This window comes from Capsella rubella, unplaced genomic scaffold, assembly GCF_000375325.1.
Source record: "Capsella rubella cultivar Monte Gargano unplaced genomic scaffold, Caprub1_0 scaffold_1, whole genome shotgun sequence".
In the NCBI taxonomy this organism is placed as follows: Eukaryota; Viridiplantae; Streptophyta; class Magnoliopsida; order Brassicales; family Brassicaceae; genus Capsella; species Capsella rubella.
Window position 1 is genome coordinate 145,304 of NW_006238923.1, and position 15,259 is coordinate 160,562.

General features: G+C 40.0%; 6 protein-coding genes across 12 annotated transcripts; 2 read left to right on the forward strand and 4 right to left on the reverse strand.

Moving 5' to 3' along the window:
- Positions 1 to 266: 266 nt before the first annotated feature.
- On the reverse strand, positions 267 to 4,228 carry LOC17898102. Its single transcript, XM_023789325.1, has 14 exons — positions 4,028 to 4,228; positions 3,753 to 3,954; positions 3,536 to 3,610; positions 3,363 to 3,461; positions 3,240 to 3,262; positions 2,904 to 3,017; positions 2,583 to 2,697; positions 2,301 to 2,491; positions 2,103 to 2,222; positions 1,934 to 2,014; positions 1,566 to 1,801; positions 1,273 to 1,312; positions 1,075 to 1,182; positions 267 to 847 (listed from the first exon to the last, which is right to left on the reverse strand). The coding sequence occupies exons 1-14, from the start codon at positions 4,067 to 4,069 to the stop codon at positions 401 to 403; spliced, it is 1,893 nt and encodes a 630-aa protein (XP_023645093.1). The 5' UTR covers positions 4,070 to 4,228; the 3' UTR covers positions 267 to 400.
- A 171-nt stretch (positions 4,229 to 4,399) lies between these two features.
- LOC17897246 (tRNA-specific adenosine deaminase 1) lies at positions 4,400 to 7,881 on the forward strand. Of its 2 annotated transcripts, XR_002835414.1 has the most exons (11): positions 4,400 to 4,604; positions 4,712 to 5,002; positions 5,084 to 5,215; positions 5,344 to 5,457; positions 5,647 to 5,816; positions 5,898 to 5,974; positions 6,064 to 6,183; positions 6,266 to 6,353; positions 6,538 to 6,652; positions 7,075 to 7,270; positions 7,377 to 7,881. XR_002835414.1 is itself a non-coding variant. In XM_006304597.2 (10 exons), the coding sequence occupies exons 1-9, from the start codon at positions 4,451 to 4,453 to the stop codon at positions 6,643 to 6,645; spliced, it is 1,254 nt and encodes a 417-aa protein (XP_006304659.1). In that variant the 5' UTR covers positions 4,400 to 4,450; the 3' UTR covers positions 6,646 to 6,652; positions 6,810 to 6,900. The 2 variants fall into 2 exon arrangements, 1 of the variants encoding a protein (XP_006304659.1); XM_006304597.2 differs by lacking the exons at positions 7,075 to 7,270; positions 7,377 to 7,881 and adding an exon at positions 6,810 to 6,900.
- Positions 6,763 to 7,617, reverse strand: LOC17897701 (actin-depolymerizing factor 10). Its single transcript, XM_006304576.2, has 3 exons — positions 7,540 to 7,617; positions 7,161 to 7,426; positions 6,763 to 7,079 (listed from the first exon to the last, which is right to left on the reverse strand). Exons 1-3 carry the CDS (start codon positions 7,540 to 7,542, stop codon positions 6,926 to 6,928), a joined length of 423 nt encoding a protein of 140 aa, XP_006304638.1. The 5' UTR covers positions 7,543 to 7,617; the 3' UTR covers positions 6,763 to 6,925.
- Positions 7,882 to 8,582: 701 nt separating the features above from the next.
- Positions 8,583 to 11,185, forward strand: LOC17897859 (probable serine/threonine-protein kinase BSK3). 5 transcript variants are annotated; one of them, XR_002835413.1, is made up of 11 exons: positions 8,583 to 8,675; positions 8,758 to 8,903; positions 8,985 to 9,208; positions 9,288 to 9,423; positions 9,515 to 9,648; positions 9,730 to 9,835; positions 9,910 to 9,995; positions 10,084 to 10,416; positions 10,517 to 10,627; positions 10,710 to 11,018; positions 11,095 to 11,185. XR_002835413.1 is itself a non-coding variant. In XM_023789326.1 (10 exons), the coding sequence occupies exons 2-10, from the start codon at positions 8,822 to 8,824 to the stop codon at positions 10,959 to 10,961; spliced, it is 1,464 nt and encodes a 487-aa protein (XP_023645094.1). In that variant the 5' UTR covers positions 8,583 to 8,675; positions 8,758 to 8,821; the 3' UTR covers positions 10,962 to 11,093. The 5 variants fall into 5 exon arrangements, 4 of the variants coding, with proteins under 4 accessions (XP_023645094.1, XP_023645097.1, XP_023645095.1 ...); XM_023789326.1 differs by lacking the exon at positions 11,095 to 11,185 and having other exon boundaries at positions 10,710 to 11,093; XM_023789329.1 differs by lacking the exon at positions 11,095 to 11,185 and having other exon boundaries at positions 10,757 to 10,877.
- LOC17897160 lies at positions 11,025 to 12,161 on the reverse strand. The gene is made up of 3 exons (XM_023789330.1): positions 11,824 to 12,161; positions 11,633 to 11,687; positions 11,025 to 11,528 (listed from the first exon to the last, which is right to left on the reverse strand). Exons 1-3 carry the CDS (start codon positions 12,100 to 12,102, stop codon positions 11,167 to 11,169), a joined length of 696 nt encoding a protein of 231 aa, XP_023645098.1. The 5' UTR covers positions 12,103 to 12,161; the 3' UTR covers positions 11,025 to 11,166.
- Positions 12,162 to 13,228: 1,067 nt separating this feature from the next.
- LOC17897541 (NAC domain-containing protein 2) lies at positions 13,229 to 14,735 on the reverse strand. 2 transcript variants are annotated; one of them, XM_023790304.1, is made up of 4 exons: positions 14,456 to 14,735; positions 14,081 to 14,358; positions 13,694 to 13,984; positions 13,229 to 13,591 (listed from the first exon to the last, which is right to left on the reverse strand). In XM_023790304.1, exons 1-4 carry the CDS (start codon positions 14,610 to 14,612, stop codon positions 13,559 to 13,561), a joined length of 759 nt encoding a protein of 252 aa, XP_023646072.1. In that variant the 5' UTR covers positions 14,613 to 14,735; the 3' UTR covers positions 13,229 to 13,558. The 2 variants fall into 2 exon arrangements, with proteins under 2 accessions (XP_023646072.1, XP_006305484.1); XM_006305422.2 differs by having other exon boundaries at positions 13,229 to 13,984; positions 14,456 to 14,733.
- Between the last annotated feature and the right edge of the window lie 524 nt (positions 14,736 to 15,259).

Here is a 15,259-nt window from a genome sequence, read left to right on the forward strand (position 1 = left end):
TAAAATTGGGTGGCAAAGTGATTGGAGTTGAGCAAAAGAAGGGTTCTGGTTTGTGACGATTTCAACCCATGAAGGGATGTTACTTTAAGCCAACTGTCTCTGAGGTGGTGCAACCCATGTCAGATCCTGCAAAGGAATATAACAACCTAACATTATACAAATTTAATATTATTTTTAAATTAAAAAAATATGATTGTAATACATCTGTATGCGTATCTATCAAGTTACCCAGTTGTAAATTGAAGCAATTTTAATGAAATAGAAAGTGAAGCACCACTAAGTCGATTTCCTCTTTTTCCAATTTCTTTAGAATTATATAGTGTATTTCAAGTCTCTTTTTAGGTTAACATTACCACACAATATTTGAATAGAAAAATCTGATATGCAAAGGAAAGTAGTCTTACAACACAACATGTTGACACAAGATGAGATCTGAGATTGTCTTTCCGTGTCGATCGATTCTCCTGGAACAGTTGACTCCACCATCTAATATGTTCCGTACGACAACATTCAAAGCATGAATGCCTTTAACATCATATATCTCTACTGACACATTTTCATCAATTGGTTTTGCATCGGTTTGAAGAAGCGGAGAGGTTGATAACAGAACTGACATCACATGTTTTACCCATTGGGGAGTAATGATGAGTTTCAGACGATCAATATCAGGGTAGTAGTGTGGGATAAGTGAGAAGTTTATGTCGTTTCCTTTATCACCAGCCCTGCTATGAGCTACAGAGTATAGTGGGATCTTTTGGCCAGATGGAGCTGGAGAGTGATGAAATCCACATAAAGCCGTCCATTGATCGCCTTTCATTGTTAGGTTATTTTGATTTTCCTTAGGGATCTACAAATGGAAGCAATACCAAGGTGTTATGTTTAGTTTAGAGTTCTTTCATATTTTCATCCTTTAGTTTTGAGCAAAGATACCCAGAATTTCCATACACACTAGATTGATCGTCAAGGAATTGAATTCAGTTTATGATCATTGCGATTATCTAATTCGCCTTAGCACTTAGCGTAGTATAAAATAGCTGTCAACTAACCGGTTTGAACACGTACTTCCCCACTAACCTTTTGGATTTTCTCCTGAGCAACTGGATAATGATTTTCAGGGATCTCTGACTTTGATGTGTTGGTGTGCTGAAATCCAGTTTTCCAGATTACAGATTCACGGCTGACCTAGATAATCAAACATGTAACATCAGAAAGCCAAGATATTGATTTATGTAGGGCTATATTGGTTACAATTTCATGATAGATACGACATACCAAAAGCTTCTCAAGAACAATCTCTATCTTGTGTCCGGTACTGCATGATTGCAAATAATCAAAAGCAGTCAAGTCAAACCAAAAAGACCATCCAGAATCTCATATGCTCTATTTGAACAAATCTAAAGTTACGGTACATTGAGATTGCCAAGATAAAGATTATCAGTCTGCATAATTAGAGATAAAGACAGAACATGCTCTAACTTGTCAATAATTAAGCATTCTGTCAAGTTCATAAGATATCTGAAATCATCAAGATCTGGTACTAATGTAATGCTACAATAAGGAATTACCTAATTCCACCACCACCAGCTGGTCCATTTGTATATAAAGCAGTAAACTCTTTCGTTAAGTGGACTGCATGATCTTTCAGTTTGAATAGACCATCCATACGTAATCTAATATCTCCGCATGACTGCCAAGATGATTCAGCGTCATTGCTTGTCGCCTTCAAGCTATCAACCCCAATCACATAAGAAAGAATGCAGTGGTTAACACCAGGAATGGTTTCTTCCATCCAAGATCGAACCTGAAAAAAAAGTAAAGTATGTATACGCTTCATAAGAAATGAAGAACCCATTCCCATAGCAAGGAGTCATTTCAAACGACATTAGTGCTTAATAATGCTACTACATCATAGAGATTTTAACCGTAGGCACACCAGATTCTCTGAAGCTTTAGCACGTTGAACAGATCTATGTCCTCCATAAGATATCTCTCCCCATCCTTTCCAACCACACTCCTGCAAAGAAAGAACAGAATATAGAACTGAACCTAGGTTGTACTTTAGTATCAATCTAATTATACCAGCATTTTCTACGGAAAAAAACCTTTGGAATCAACCGCAAAAGTTTCTCAGGCACAGTAGTGTTAGCAGATGGTTTTGCTCCACTGCATTGTACTTTGCAGTCTGAAAGGGGAAGGAAAGAAACGTCTCGTATATCGATCACCTGCAAAGAAGGTTTCCAAATCAACTCTTTCCGTTGTTGTTACAGTCGTTTCTTCTAGCTTTTTTACCTCTAACTTACCACATCAGGTGTAATGTAGGCACTCGGATCAGCAATTTCATACAGAAGTTGCTGAGCGCAAGTACTGGTACTTAAAATTCCACCAGTACCTTTAGGCTTTGAGACACATACTTTCCCGTCATGGCCAATTTCTGCATAAGGAAGTGATACATCCTGGAGGAGAGGGAAAGCCAAGTCTCTATACTGGTCACCTAAAGAACATTAAAGAACGAAATGACCATACTGATAATGAAAAACAGCAGTCCATTAGTTCTTCCCTGAGCCAGTAAACTTAAAACGCACCTGGATGCATGAAGTATCCACCAGTGAGCTGACATCCGCATTCCAGAAGGTGGCCAGCAAGAGTTCCCTGAGCTAGAAGCTCCAAGTCATTCCAATTCCAACCTAGTTCATAGACCTAACCATGCAAAAAGGAAATGATCAGATTAAATCACGAAACAGAAACGCCTCTTGAATCGAATTCAAGCCAAAGGGAGACAAAACAACGAGTATATATGATTACAAAACTGAGATGATATGCAATCCGAGTGGTTATCTAGTCGAACAAGAAAATCTTCCTGGCTGTTAAAATATCAGATAAGTGGACGGATAATAAGTCCTCACCATTGGTGCTAAAAACAAGGCGGCATCAGCCACTCTTGAAGTAATTATCACGTCTGGTTGGTACTTCTCCAGGCATTCAACGATAGGGGCTGCTCCAAGGTAAGTGCTAGCACCCTTCAATAAAGAGAACAAAATTTCAGGATAACCACAAGGAGGAGCTAAATAAAACATGGTAGTCTGAAACTCTTTACTCGTGTAACATATAACCTACAGTCCGTCAATGTACACATAACCATGTGTACGCATCTATTAGTCTATCAAAATAGCAGTCAGTAGCTGATAATATCCATTGACACATACGATCAGGGTTCAGGAGTAAGAGAAATAGAATCCTACCCCGGCAAAAGATGATCCAGAGCCTAAATATGATTCAAAAGAAAATGGTTAGACACACTTATTTATGGCTTAATAGGCAGAACACTAACAATATCTCCCAGGGATGAAAGTAGCTTCCATAACCTGTTTCAAAATGCACCTCATGAGCCACAGCCACGGAAATAGTGAGCCCTAATTCACTGGCTACCTGGAGAACTTTCTTCTGAGCCCCAGAGGGATCAACTAAAAAGACAAAACAGGAGAATTCAGATTATCAGTCAGACAAAAGGCTACCAATATAGATTCTAAGCTCTTACTTGCGCCCATATTAGTGATTATACAAGTGCCTTTCTCCACAGCCATAGGTAGTAACAAATGCATCCACTCTGAAACTGTACAGAAGCAGGAAAAAATGGGAGAATTTAAATGAAGTTAAAAAACATCCATACAAGCCAATGTATATAAAGCAAGGCGATGACTGTTTTCAACAAAAAAAAAAGAAAAGAAATCAACCTGAAAAGTAAAGAAACATACCACGAGGGTCGTAACCGTAACCGCCAGATGCCATAGAGAGCCAGCGATCAGCCAAAGTTCGTTCGGCCAAGCACTCAAGGACAAGATAGTTAAGGTCTTCAACTCTCTGAAGCAGTTTGAGAGCCGCCGATGGCCTATCGCCGCCGAATCCAGCACCACATCCGACGGAAACCGTCTCCTTTCGCCTCTTCGGATTCTCCCTCTGAAATTAAATGAAATCATAACCAAAAGAAGCGGATGAATCAAAAGGGAAAAACATAATGAACAAATCTTACCAACTTTATCACACAATCGCTGAGATTTTCTTTAACCTCCATGAGAGAGCGAGAGTAGTAGAGCCCCCTAAAACAGCAGGAAGTGGATATCGTGCAATTGAACTGAGATCTCACGAATTGCTTTGAATTCTGACGTCGATCACGGGTTGAGGAATTTGAATTTGGGAGAGACGTCAAGGAAGCGGTGGGTGGAGTGAAGTGGATTTTATCGCCTTTATCCAACCACCATTAAATTAATGAAAGTTAAACATTGGTAGTAATTGTTTGCCAAAAAAAAAAAAACTTTGGTAGTAATTTACAACAACAGTCCCTAAACTTTAAACTATTTCCACGCGGGTCCCTTCTTTGCTCTTTGAAAAGGTTTTGAGTAGAAGAAGAAATAGAGAGAATCAGGGGGACTTGTTAGTTTCTTCGGACTAGACAATGGAAGGAGAAGGATTCTGCAGCGATTGGGGAGAGATAGTTTCAGAGAAGGTTGTTTCGGCTTACATGTCTCTCCCGAAGAAGGGAAAACCTCAGGGACGTGAAGTCACCGTCCTATCCGCTTTCCTTGTCTCTTCTCCTTCCCAATCCCAAAGTCTCTCTTCTCTCTCTCTCTCTCTCTGCACTAGTATTTTGCTTTACACTTTGGGGTTTCCTTCTGGTCTTTCGATTTTTAGTAGCTAATTTAGGGTTCGTGTGCAGACCCGGAAGTTATAGCGTTGGGAACGGGGACCAAGTGCGTTAGTCGGTCGCTGTTGAGTCCCCGTGGGGACATTGTGAACGATTCTCATGCCGAAGTTGTCGCCAGAAGAGCTCTCATGAGGCTCTTCTATTCCGAGATTCAGCGGATGCAACTGACTTCGGATAATGAGGCCAAGCGACAGAGACGTGAAAGCTCAATACTAGAGTCAGCGGACCCAAGCCGTCCTGGAGAAGTGAAATATAAGCTCAAATCTGGGTGTCAATTGCATTTGTACATTTCTCAATTGCCATGTAAATCACCTTCTGTTCGTTTTTCTCTTCCTTTTTTTCCGTTTCAATAACGTGTGGCGTTGATATGTTTGTCATATGTAGGTGGTTATGCTTCTACTAGTTCACCTTTGTATGCCCTGAAAAATATTCCATCAACACATATAGATGACGCATTGTTAGTTCGAGGCTCGTCTGGGCATTCTGATGTTCTAGAGATAGGTAATAGCAACAAAGGTATTGAACTCTCCTCCCTCATTGTTGCAAGATTTGTTCTCCCCGCCTGTCTTCCTCTTATATACCAGCTGGAAGATAGCCTGTTAGACTGATGTTGTTATCAATTTACTTTGATGCCTTCATTTCAGGTAATGGCTCACAAGTAACAGATATGGTGCAAAGAAAGCCTGGTCGTGGTGAAACCACACTCTCTGTTAGCTGTTCAGATAAGATAGCTCGATGGAATGTTCTTGGAGTTCAAGGTTCCTTCTCTAGTCTGTTTTGCAGCTTGTTCTAGACTTTCAATTGCATCAAGCATATATGTCAAATAATATTTGTTCAACGGTTTTATTCTTGTGGGTTTAGGCCTGAAGTTTTCCAGAGAATCCTTTTGTCATCCTACATTTGCTTATGGGAATTTTTTTTTTTCTCTTTTTTTTTTATTACTTCAGGGGCATTGCTTTGCCAAGTCCTTCAGCCTGTGTATATTTCTACCATCACTGTTGGACAATCTCTGCACTTTCCTAACAGTTTTTCTTTGGCTGATCACTTGCAAAAATCTTTGCATGAGAGGATCCTTCCATTATCAGATGAGCTTCTGACTTCCTTCCGTCTGAACAAGGTTTCATTAGCTTCTTTTGTACCATAGTATCATGTGATATTGCAGAATTTACTTGCAGTTACTGTGCTAATCCCTTTCCAGCCACTGTTTTTTGTAGCTCCAGTACCACCATCAGAATTTCAGCATTCAGAAACTGATCAAGCTACCATAACATGCGGGTTAGTTTTTCATGCTCTCAAGTCTTCATTATATGACATATTTTTCTTTTCTTTCTTGTTACCAGGTGACAATATTTGTTGTCTCTTAGGTATTCCTTGTGTTGGAACCATTATGGGTTACACGAAGTTATTCTTGGCACAACCGGTAGAAAGCAAGGTACCTCAGCTAAGGGAGCTCTGTATCCGTCTACTCAATCATGTATATGCAAGTAAGAGGAGGAGCCTTGTTATCCATGAATGACCTTGCTTATTTCTAGTTGATACCATTAGTCATCTGTTTTTTTCCTCTAGGCAGCGGTTACTCGAACTATTCTTGAAAGAAGCACATGGGCACGAAAGTGAATCTTTTAAGTCAATAAGATCTTATCGAGAACTGAAGGTGGCGTGTGATACGGGTTCTTTTCTGCTGGTTCATTTTGATTTATCATGCTTCCACTAGTACTAGTTATGATCTAAAGTGTATGAATCATAGCGAGTTTTTGACATGCATTCCCAAAAATTGTGATATTTTTCATTGGTGAATTATGAGATGATTAACTTGTTTTTGTTTTTATTCTATGTAGGACAAAGCTACGGAATATTCTTTGATGTCAAAGATTTTTAAAGGCAAGTATCCATTCAACAATTGGCTAAGAAAACCATTGAATTACGAAGATTTTCTGATAAATTAATCTTGAGGTATGTCATCCTAATTGCTCTCTCTCTCTCTATCAACCTACTTTTGTTGCATCATTAGTTAATTGTCGTCAACAAGTTGTTAAATTCGACAGCTTTGTTGAGGGAAGCAAAAAGTAATTAACTATTATTGTGATGATTACGTGTCAATAAATAAAAGAGGTGAGACCATGGATCACAGAAAATTCAAAGCGTGAAGAATGTAAAACGGAAAACCCCAGGAAAACAAAAGCAGAAAATATGAATTTGATTGATACGAATGAAGATGCAGCAAGTTCAGAGATTGACTCGTCCCTTGATGATGTCGAGGCTCATCTCGCTAGGATCTGTTGCTTGCAATTCAACTTGAATCCCATCCAATTCCCTCTTGAATCTGTCCTTGGAGCTTGCATACAACATCTTACTCCTCACTCTTGATGTGTCAGGTGACCTGAAGCAAGTAGATGTCTCAGTTATCACAAAGTCTACTTTTCCAAATCATTAAAAGAAGCAAGGGCGAGGAGTTGTGTACCATGCGATGAAAAAGATCTTGCTCTTCTGGCAATTCTCAGGAGTGGTGAAATCAAAGTCATAGACAGCATACCGGCACTCGTCCTCTGGAATGGATCTGGTAAAATCGTCGTAAGTTTCTTCTGGATTCCCAAGCTTGTCTATCATAACTTGCTGAGCCTTCTCATCGATTTTGAACACAATGAACCTATAATTCCTCTTTGCTTTCAACTCCAAGAACTTGAGCTTGCACTCATCGCTTACATGCATCCCAGAAGCTGAATTAGCCTGCACAAACAAAACACACGCATAGTGAACTTATATGATCACAACATATTACCTGATTGATTGGTGATACAATTGATTAAAAAAAAAGTAGAAACTGAAATGTAGGAACATACCATGTTTTCTGCTTGAAATTGAAGCTGATGATCTGAAAGTAGAGAAGGTAGGGGGTGGTTTTAGAGGGTGAGAAGAAGGAATAGACAAGTAGGTTCGGTTGAGTCGTTAGGCTGGTCACGTCTTAAAACCAAGAAGACTTTGATGGTGTCACGTTGTAGCCATATTTACTTCATTAGAAATATTAGAGGGAGTCTACATATTATATTCAAGCGTACACATGTATGTATGTAAAGCACATGTGGTGAAGTTTGTTTTTGTTCCGGGCATCATTGGTGAGTTGAGGAGGTTTCATGATGTACATGTTTTCTTTCTTTTTATTAAAACTTTTGGACTTTTTCTTTCCTCACAATCTGGTCGTAGACTTTGCTTATCAATTTTTTTGGGTGCGGATTTAATTACAATTTAGCGGGAAATCAATAATTAGACTGTCGAGTTCGTTGTGATTCTTTTACTTTTTCCTTTCGTTGTATTAAAGAGAAAAAAAAAAGGGATTTGGCCGAAGATAAACTTTGATGTACCATGACAACATTAATAAAAGTCATAGGTTTGGTATGTTGAGAGCCTAATTAAAGCCCATGGGCTTATCCCTCAAAAAGACAGATCACTTGCTTGCTTATTTTTTTGCTTAATTATTTTCCAAAAACAAAAAACCTGTCTTATATTGCGGCGGCGGCGGCTAGGCCTCTCTAACCATAATATTTATCAGGCTTGTCGGTACACTATTTTGACTATTTTCACTGAGAAAAAAAAAGCTCAAAATGTGGTAACGATAGAATTGGATGATGTTAATGTTATACAAAACAGACTTATGAATCCTCTGGGTATCGGTTTATTGCCGGTTACTGCTTCCGCATCGGTTTGATTGCGATACTGCTGTCTCCTTTTTTTCTTAATTTAAATCGAGAAATGTATGTGATAGGTTCGAGTAATAAGGATCCCAACGATACGAACACCGGAAACGGAAAGTGTGACTTTGATGGGGAGATAAAAAAAAAAAAAAAAAAAAAAGACTTCTGCCTTTTGTTCCAGTTGTGTTTTGGTTCTTTCTTTTAATTGAACCAAATTACTACTGCCTGTCTCACTGTCCCTAGCCGAGCTAGCTGGTCAATCACCAGAATGGTTGCGAGTTGACAAGGTACGACCTGTTTTTATACCCAATCCTGTCAGTCTAAGTTTGATCTCTGAGTGACATCTCTCTCTCTTTCTCTCTGTAATAGAGAAGATTCCTGCTTGTTTCCAGGCATTAAACGTTGCTACCTTATAACTGAAACAAAAACATCGATGGGAGGTCAAAGCTCAAAGATTGTAACATGTTGTTGGAATTCATCTCACAAGACTGCTGCTCTTGGAGCTCCATATGTTGGTGACGTCTCTGTTTGGCTCTCTCAGACTATTTCTTTTGGCTTTATTCCTGTTTTCTTATTCCTTTTTACGTTAATTACAGAAAAGGAAGAGATTGATAGTGACCTGACAGATGTGCCCTCTTTTCGTGAATACACACTAGAACAGCTTAAGATCGCCACCTCTCACTTCGCTTTGGAAAATGTTGTATCTGAACATGCAGAAACAGCCCCAAATGTTGTCTATCAAGGGAAACTGAAGACTCATAAGAAGATTGCTATCAAGCGCTTTTCTGGAACTGCCTGGCCTGATCCACGCCAATTCCTGGTATTGACATGTATCCTCTAGTTTATCTAATTGCCTATTTCTCATATCTCTTTCACTTTTTGGATATGTCTGTTTCCAGGAACAAGCAATATCGATTGGTCAGCTACGCAGCAAAAGAATGGCCAATTTACTCGGCTATTGTTGTGAAGGCGGCGAGAGGTTACTTGTGGCTGAGTTCATGCCTAATGGAACACTAGCCAAACACCTTTTCCACTGTAATATTTATGCATTTGATCAATTATCTTTTAATGCTCTTTTTAGATTGTTTGTCTTAGTATTTGCATTACCACTTTTATTATCTACCAGGGGAAAGACAGCCAATGAAATGGACGATGCGACTAAGGGTTGTCTTATACATTTCAGAAGCTCTTGAATACTGTAGTAACAAAGGACACGCGCTGTATCATGATTTCAATGCTTACAGAGTTTTATTTGACGAGGTACATCCCATAAAATAAGCTTTTTTCTGAGAGACCAATGTTTTGTTTCATGCTATAATCCTCCACTGACGCTTTTATAAGGAATGCAATCCAAGACTTTCAACATTTGGGTTAATGAAGAATAGTCGGGATGGGAAAAGTTATACCACAAATCTTGCTTTCACCCCTCCTGAGTATCTACGAACTGGTGAACTTCATTTCCCCCTCTCTCGTAAGTCATATTTTCCTAACAACTTGAGATTTAAGTGTGTGTTGATACAGGGAGAATCACAGCAGAGAGTGTAATTTACAGCTTTGGCACTCTTCTGCTTGATCTTCTCACCGGAAAGCATATTCCTCCTAGACATGTAAGTGTCTATGGTATTATTATTTTTGTTAATCATTTCTAGAATTATCTTTATTAACCATTTCACCTTTATGCTATTTTTTTGTAAGGCCCTGGATTTGATTCGAGACAGAAACCTTCAGACTCTAACTGATTCCTGCTTGGAGGGAAAATTTTCCGACAGTGATGGCATAAATTTAGTACGCCTGGCATCTCTCTGTCTGCAGCATGAAGCTCGTGAGCGGCCAAACATAAAATCATTGGTCACTGCGCTGATATCTCTCCAGAAAGACACAGAGGTTCCTTCTTATGTTCTAATGGGTCTGCCTCAGAGTGGTACTTTTGCGTTACCTCCGTCTCCTTTTGCTGAGGCTTGTTCAAGACAAAATCTGACTGCTATGCACGAGATCTTGGATAAAATTGGATACAAAGACGATGAAGATGTAAGTCTTCAGGTTTTATGGTTATCAATTTTTATATCACTTAGAAGTTAGAGCCTTTATGGTTCTCATCACATGAAGGTTTCTTCATGTTTAAGTGCAGCTTTCGTTTCTGTGGACGGAGCAAATGCAAGAGGCTATAAACTCGAAGAAAAAAGGCGACATTGCATTTAGAAGGAAAGAATTTAGTGAAGCCATTGAGTTTTACACGCAGGTTTGTCTTTCTTTCGCACTTGAATCTGTAACAAGACCTTCCTCCTTGGTTGACAATGTCCCTGTCTATAAAAATATCTCAGTTTCTTGATTTGGGAATGAGGTCTGCAACAGTCTTTGTGCGGCGCAGTTTAAGTTACCTGATGAGTAAAATGGCGAAAGAAGCTTTAGATGATGCAATGAAGGCTCAAGGCATTTCTCCTGTGTGGTATGTTGCATTGTATCTGCAGTCTGCTGCTCTTGCTATCCTGGGGATGGAGAAGGAATCACAAATCGCACTTACTGAAGGATCCAACCTTGAAGCCAAAATGATTACAGCTTCCACACAGAATTAAAGACTGGGTTTTTTAAAAGATGAAGCTTTGATTCCATAAAGGAAAAACAATTGAAAGGTAATCTGTTGTCTCAATTATACTATTTAAACCTTCAACGCAGAAGCTAATCCATTGTTTTCAATTGATACATAAGACTTCGGGGTGTGCGGACACCAAGTGAATATAATACAAACTCCATTAACAGATGAAGAAAGCAAAACAAAGCTTATAATGTGTTTTGCAACTCGACCTCTGCCTCTGCCTCCGGTTGAGTAATTGGGTGAGAGCTTCTGTATTCTTCCTTTGACATACCACAGTAAACAGGGTCTGTGCCTCCACCGGTTGTGAAGTTCCAGCCAAATGCCGACCCTCCAACCACCTTGTCGCCATCTCCATGAGTGTTCAGCTTCTCGGATTGGAGACTGTTTGTCTCAGATGAACTCAGAGCAGTAGTACTAGTAGTAGTAATTTGAGGTGTTTCATTAATGGCCTTTCCATTGGATAAAGACTCGCTCTTAGCTGTTTTCTCACGTTTGGGTGATTCTCCTCCAATCATCTCTTGGTAGAGTTGAAGCATAAGCTTCATCTCTGCAAACAGCATCAATTTTTTTTTAACTTGGAGAATCAAGCAAAGTTGGGACTTAGTATGCTAAAGTGAAAATAGGGATAACAAAAAGTATGAGCTCTCTCACTCGCTTGAATCTCAAAAGCTGCCTTACAGTTGCTGAAGTCTGGAGTTCGTATAACCTGTAGCAGCCAAACAAACAAACAAAAAAAAAAAAAAAAAAAAAAAAATCTCAGTCATCTTTCACTTGCAAATATAAAGAGTTGAAATTTCCATCACAATTTCGCCCCCAACTGCATCTAAAAAGTTAAAAAGCACCTCGAGAACGTGAGGGCGAAGATCTTTGAGAAGGAGTCGCATCTTGTAATAATTGGAGTTTTCAATCTGAAGATTCGCCTCCAGCGCTCGCTTTCTTCCCCTTGGCGACGGATCCGTGGCAACTGTCGAAGGAGGCTGAGCCTTGGCCACGGGAGGCAAATCAGCTGATCTCTGGTCTGCAGATGTAGGAAGTGGAGGATCCTTTGCTGGAAGAGATGAAGTAGCAGGAGGAGGAGGAGCCTCAGTGAGTTGAGTCGCCGGCGACGTCGGCTTCTCCATTTTCAATTTTTTTATTTTTCAAAGGTTTTCAACCGCCGAAAAAGAGATCTCCTTTAACACAACCTGGATCTTAAAGAAACCACGCCGTGAATATATTTGGGCCTCTCTCTCTCTCTAGGCCCATATTTGAAGTGAATAGATAAACGGCATGAAGTCTTACATTTTCAACTCACAATATCCGGAAATGTGTGTCGTTTCACCGAGTAACATTGTCATTTGAAATTCTTCTTGTGGTTACTTCTCTCCCTCCAAACAGACAAAGGTGGTGACTGGTGAGGGTAACGATTAACGCGACTGCTGTTGCATACTACTGCTCTAATGCTCTTTGATCCTGCGATTGCTTCCTTTTTTGTCCCATCAAAATCTTGATCAAGTTTTGATTCCGTGAAGGAGTTCATCTTTCCATCATAGAATTCTCAATTCCCTCCGACAAGTGACAGTGAGAAGTAAGATGCAGCTGACCATGATTGAGTGTAGTCTTCCAGTGTCTCGGTTTCTCGCCTAACAAAGACGGTGGTTCGTCGACTTTCTCGAGCGCTCCAGTTGTCTCCTCCGTGTCACACTCCAAGGGGGGGTTATTGGGAGGATGATTTTAAAAGAGTTTATGGATTTCTAAAGTTTAGAGATTTTAAGATTCTCAAAAATTTTTGTGGATTCTAAAATAATGTTTACCCAGATTTCTAGAGTTTAATAGATTCTTCATATGATAGATTCTATAAATACTTGTGAGAATTGCAGTATTTTGAAAGTTGTTTTTAATGACTAAATATGTAAGGAATCATTAAACCAATAACACTAGAATTTGATAGAATTGGAAAATCAATAAATACTCAATTTTTTGAATAACAAAGGATTTTAAATAGAATTACAAAATACATACACCAATAACAAGAGATTTTATTAGGAATCTAAGAATCTATAAACCAATAACAATGGAATCTTAAACTCTAAAAATCTTTAAAAATCATTCTCCCAATAACTCCCCCCAAGACTTGAGTTATGTAAACCAAATCAATTCGCTTTTCTCGGAATCAGTTAACGTTCAAGGAATCGAATACGTCAAAGTCTTTCTTTTCAGTAAAGTAACTTATGTATAAAAAACATCCGTACGGATCACTATTGATAATTAAGCTGAAAGCAATAGTATTAAATTGATTACGGCAGAGATAAATATTCGCTTTTTGACTTTTATAACCATTAAAGCGGAAACAAAAGACAAGTGGAGTGTTTTTTCGACCTAACAAGTAATACATCGAACAACAAACGACCACCGTCGGATCAGGTATTACCTGAAATCTTGACGGTCTACATTAAAACAAACGAACTACATACAAGAAAACTAAATGGCACACTCATTGACCACCATATATATAAACGGTCTCGTGTTGCCATAAAAACGCAAAAACGAGCGTTTTGCGTTTGCGTTCCGGCAGGAGCGTCAGGAGAGAGTAGGAAACTAATAAGGCTTCGGCATGTACATGAACATATCCTGCAGCGGAAACATCTGATTACTCCCTCCTCCCCCGAACGCGTTATCCACGGTGGCATCTATGTAATTAAACCCAAAATCAAGGGTATTATTATTACTTACAGCCGCCGACCAATCCTTCCACTTGGGCTCGCTCTGAACCTCGCTCGTGAACTCCGGCGACACCACCTGCTCCGAGCAACTTGACTCCGTCGTATGCAGCTTCGGCACCGAATCCGACGTGTCGAAATAAACGAACTCACTTCTCTGTTGCGGCGGCGGAGGCATCCCCATCTCCGTCACCTTGGGCTTCTCCTCCACGATATCCTCGGTGACAACAGGAAGCGGCGGTTGTCCTCGTCTCTCGATGGCCCCCTTTTTGTTGTAAATCCGGCAAAGAACCCAATCGTCCAGCTGGGAAAATGAAGACCGTGGGATCAGCTAGATGATCGAAAGAGAGAGTATGGAGAAAAATAGATCTGATTCAATAAATGATCCTAGGTAGTTTACCCTGAGGCTGTTCTTCTTCTTGCGAACGGAGCGGTCAACGTCGGCGAGACGGTACTCGTGCATAATCCAGTTGGTTTTCTCTCCCTTAGGAGCTTTGCCGGCGTAGAAAACAAGAGCTTTCTTAATCCCGACCGGTTTAGGAAGACCAATTGGTTTATCAGCTCCGGTGGCTTTCCAGTAACCAGAACCGGCAGACCGGTTAGGACGCGAACCGTTGGGATATTTTCTATCCCTGGGAGAGAAGAAATACCATTCCTTTTCACCGTACAAGGCTAAACCTGTAATTAATAAATTTATGATGTTATTATTAGCAGAGTATCTCAGATTTCGAAATCAACGTATATAGTGAAAAAGATTCAAAGAGAGTAAAATCACCGGGAAGCTCCCAAGGATCGTATTTGTAGAGATCGATCTCAGCGATGATGGGAACGGCGATGGACTGAGAAGCGCATTTGCGGCAGAGATAGTGCATGACGAGCTCTTCATCGGTAGGGTGAAATCGGAATCCTGGGGGCAGCTGTAACTCTGACATAGTTGTTCCTTGTCCAATTTAGAGAGAGATTAGGATAGTGGTGGTTGGGGGCTGATCCTAATCCTAAATCTTAAATCTTTTCTAAAATGCTCTGGAAACTTGGCGTTTGAGAAACTTTGGAAAGGAAGAGAGAAAAGTCAAATATATAAGGAGAGGGATAGGACACGTGTCGACACATAGGGATAGAGGAGAAGAGCTTCTAGAACACACGTGGGTGGGATGACGCTGCCGAGACACGTTTCGCTCGGAGAAGTCAGTTGCTGACGTGGCCATGAGTTGATGTTGTCACTGCTTACGTCTGGTCCTTTCCGGGGTCCACACTCTTCACTCTTCTTCACTTTGTTCGTAAAAATCCAAATCCGACCGGTCCGATACGACCGAACCACCACCCCACCCCCCCTTTTATGTATGTATTCATTCTTTTCTTCGTTTCCGGTCGGTGGATCTGTGGTCCCACTTTTCCTCCGCAAACAAAATTTTTTGTCTTTTTGCAAAAGGTTCATATCCGACGATTAAACGGTGGGAAAGTGGTCTCTAGTAATCTCCATTTTTTTTTACGGTGAATTATAAGGGTTTAATGGCAACTGGTTCAGGGTTCCACGTTTCTTTCTTCTTACACTGATGAAGCTTGGATTTGGGTTTTTGGT

Coding starts and splice junctions, on each gene's coding strand:
- LOC17898102 (XM_023789325.1), bottom strand. CDS start 4,069: ATGGAGGTTAAAGAAAATCTCAGCGATTGTGTGATAAAGTTG. Junction 2,223..2,300: donor CCTACATTACACCTGATGTG/GTAAGTTAGAGG, acceptor CCTTCTTTGCAG/GTGATCGATATACGAGACGT. Junction 1,183..1,272: donor TTGTTCTTGAGAAGCTTTTG/GTATGTCGTATC, acceptor TTGATTATCTAG/GTCAGCCGTGAATCTGTAAT.
- LOC17897246 (XM_006304597.2), top strand. CDS start 4,451: ATGGAAGGAGAAGGATTCTGCAGCGATTGGGGAGAGATAGTTTCAGAG. Junction 5,817..5,897: donor CTTCCTTCCGTCTGAACAAG/GTTTCATTAGCT, acceptor ATCCCTTTCCAG/CCACTGTTTTTTGTAGCTCC. Junction 5,975..6,063: donor CAAGCTACCATAACATGCGG/GTTAGTTTTTCA, acceptor GTTGTCTCTTAG/GTATTCCTTGTGTTGGAACC.
- LOC17897701 (XM_006304576.2), bottom strand. Junction 7,080..7,160: donor AAGATCTTTTTCATCGCATG/GTACACAACTCC, acceptor TACTTGCTTCAG/GTCACCTGACACATCAAGAG.
- LOC17897859 (XM_023789326.1), top strand. CDS start 8,822: ATGGGAGGTCAAAGCTCAAAGATTGTAACATGTTGTTGGAATTCATCT. Junction 8,904..8,984: donor TCTTGGAGCTCCATATGTTG/GTGACGTCTCTG, acceptor CGTTAATTACAG/AAAAGGAAGAGATTGATAGT. Junction 9,996..10,083: donor AGCATATTCCTCCTAGACAT/GTAAGTGTCTAT, acceptor TTTTTTTGTAAG/GCCCTGGATTTGATTCGAGA.
- LOC17897160 (XM_023789330.1), bottom strand. CDS start 12,102: ATGGAGAAGCCGACGTCGCCGGCGACTCAACTCACTGAGGCTCCTCCT. Junction 11,688..11,823: donor TTCGCCCTCACGTTCTCGAG/GTGCTTTTTAAC, acceptor TGGCTGCTACAG/GTTATACGAACTCCAGACTT. Junction 11,529..11,632: donor AGCTTTTGAGATTCAAGCGA/GTGAGAGAGCTC, acceptor TGCTGTTTGCAG/AGATGAAGCTTATGCTTCAA.
- LOC17897541 (XM_006305422.2), bottom strand. CDS start 14,612: ATGTCAGAGTTACAGCTGCCCCCAGGATTCCGATTTCACCCTACCGAT. Junction 14,359..14,455: donor CGATCCTTGGGAGCTTCCCG/GTGATTTTACTC, acceptor TATTAATTACAG/GTTTAGCCTTGTACGGTGAA. Junction 13,985..14,080: donor AGAAGAAGAACAGCCTCAGG/GTAAACTACCTA, acceptor TCATTTTCCCAG/CTGGACGATTGGGTTCTTTG.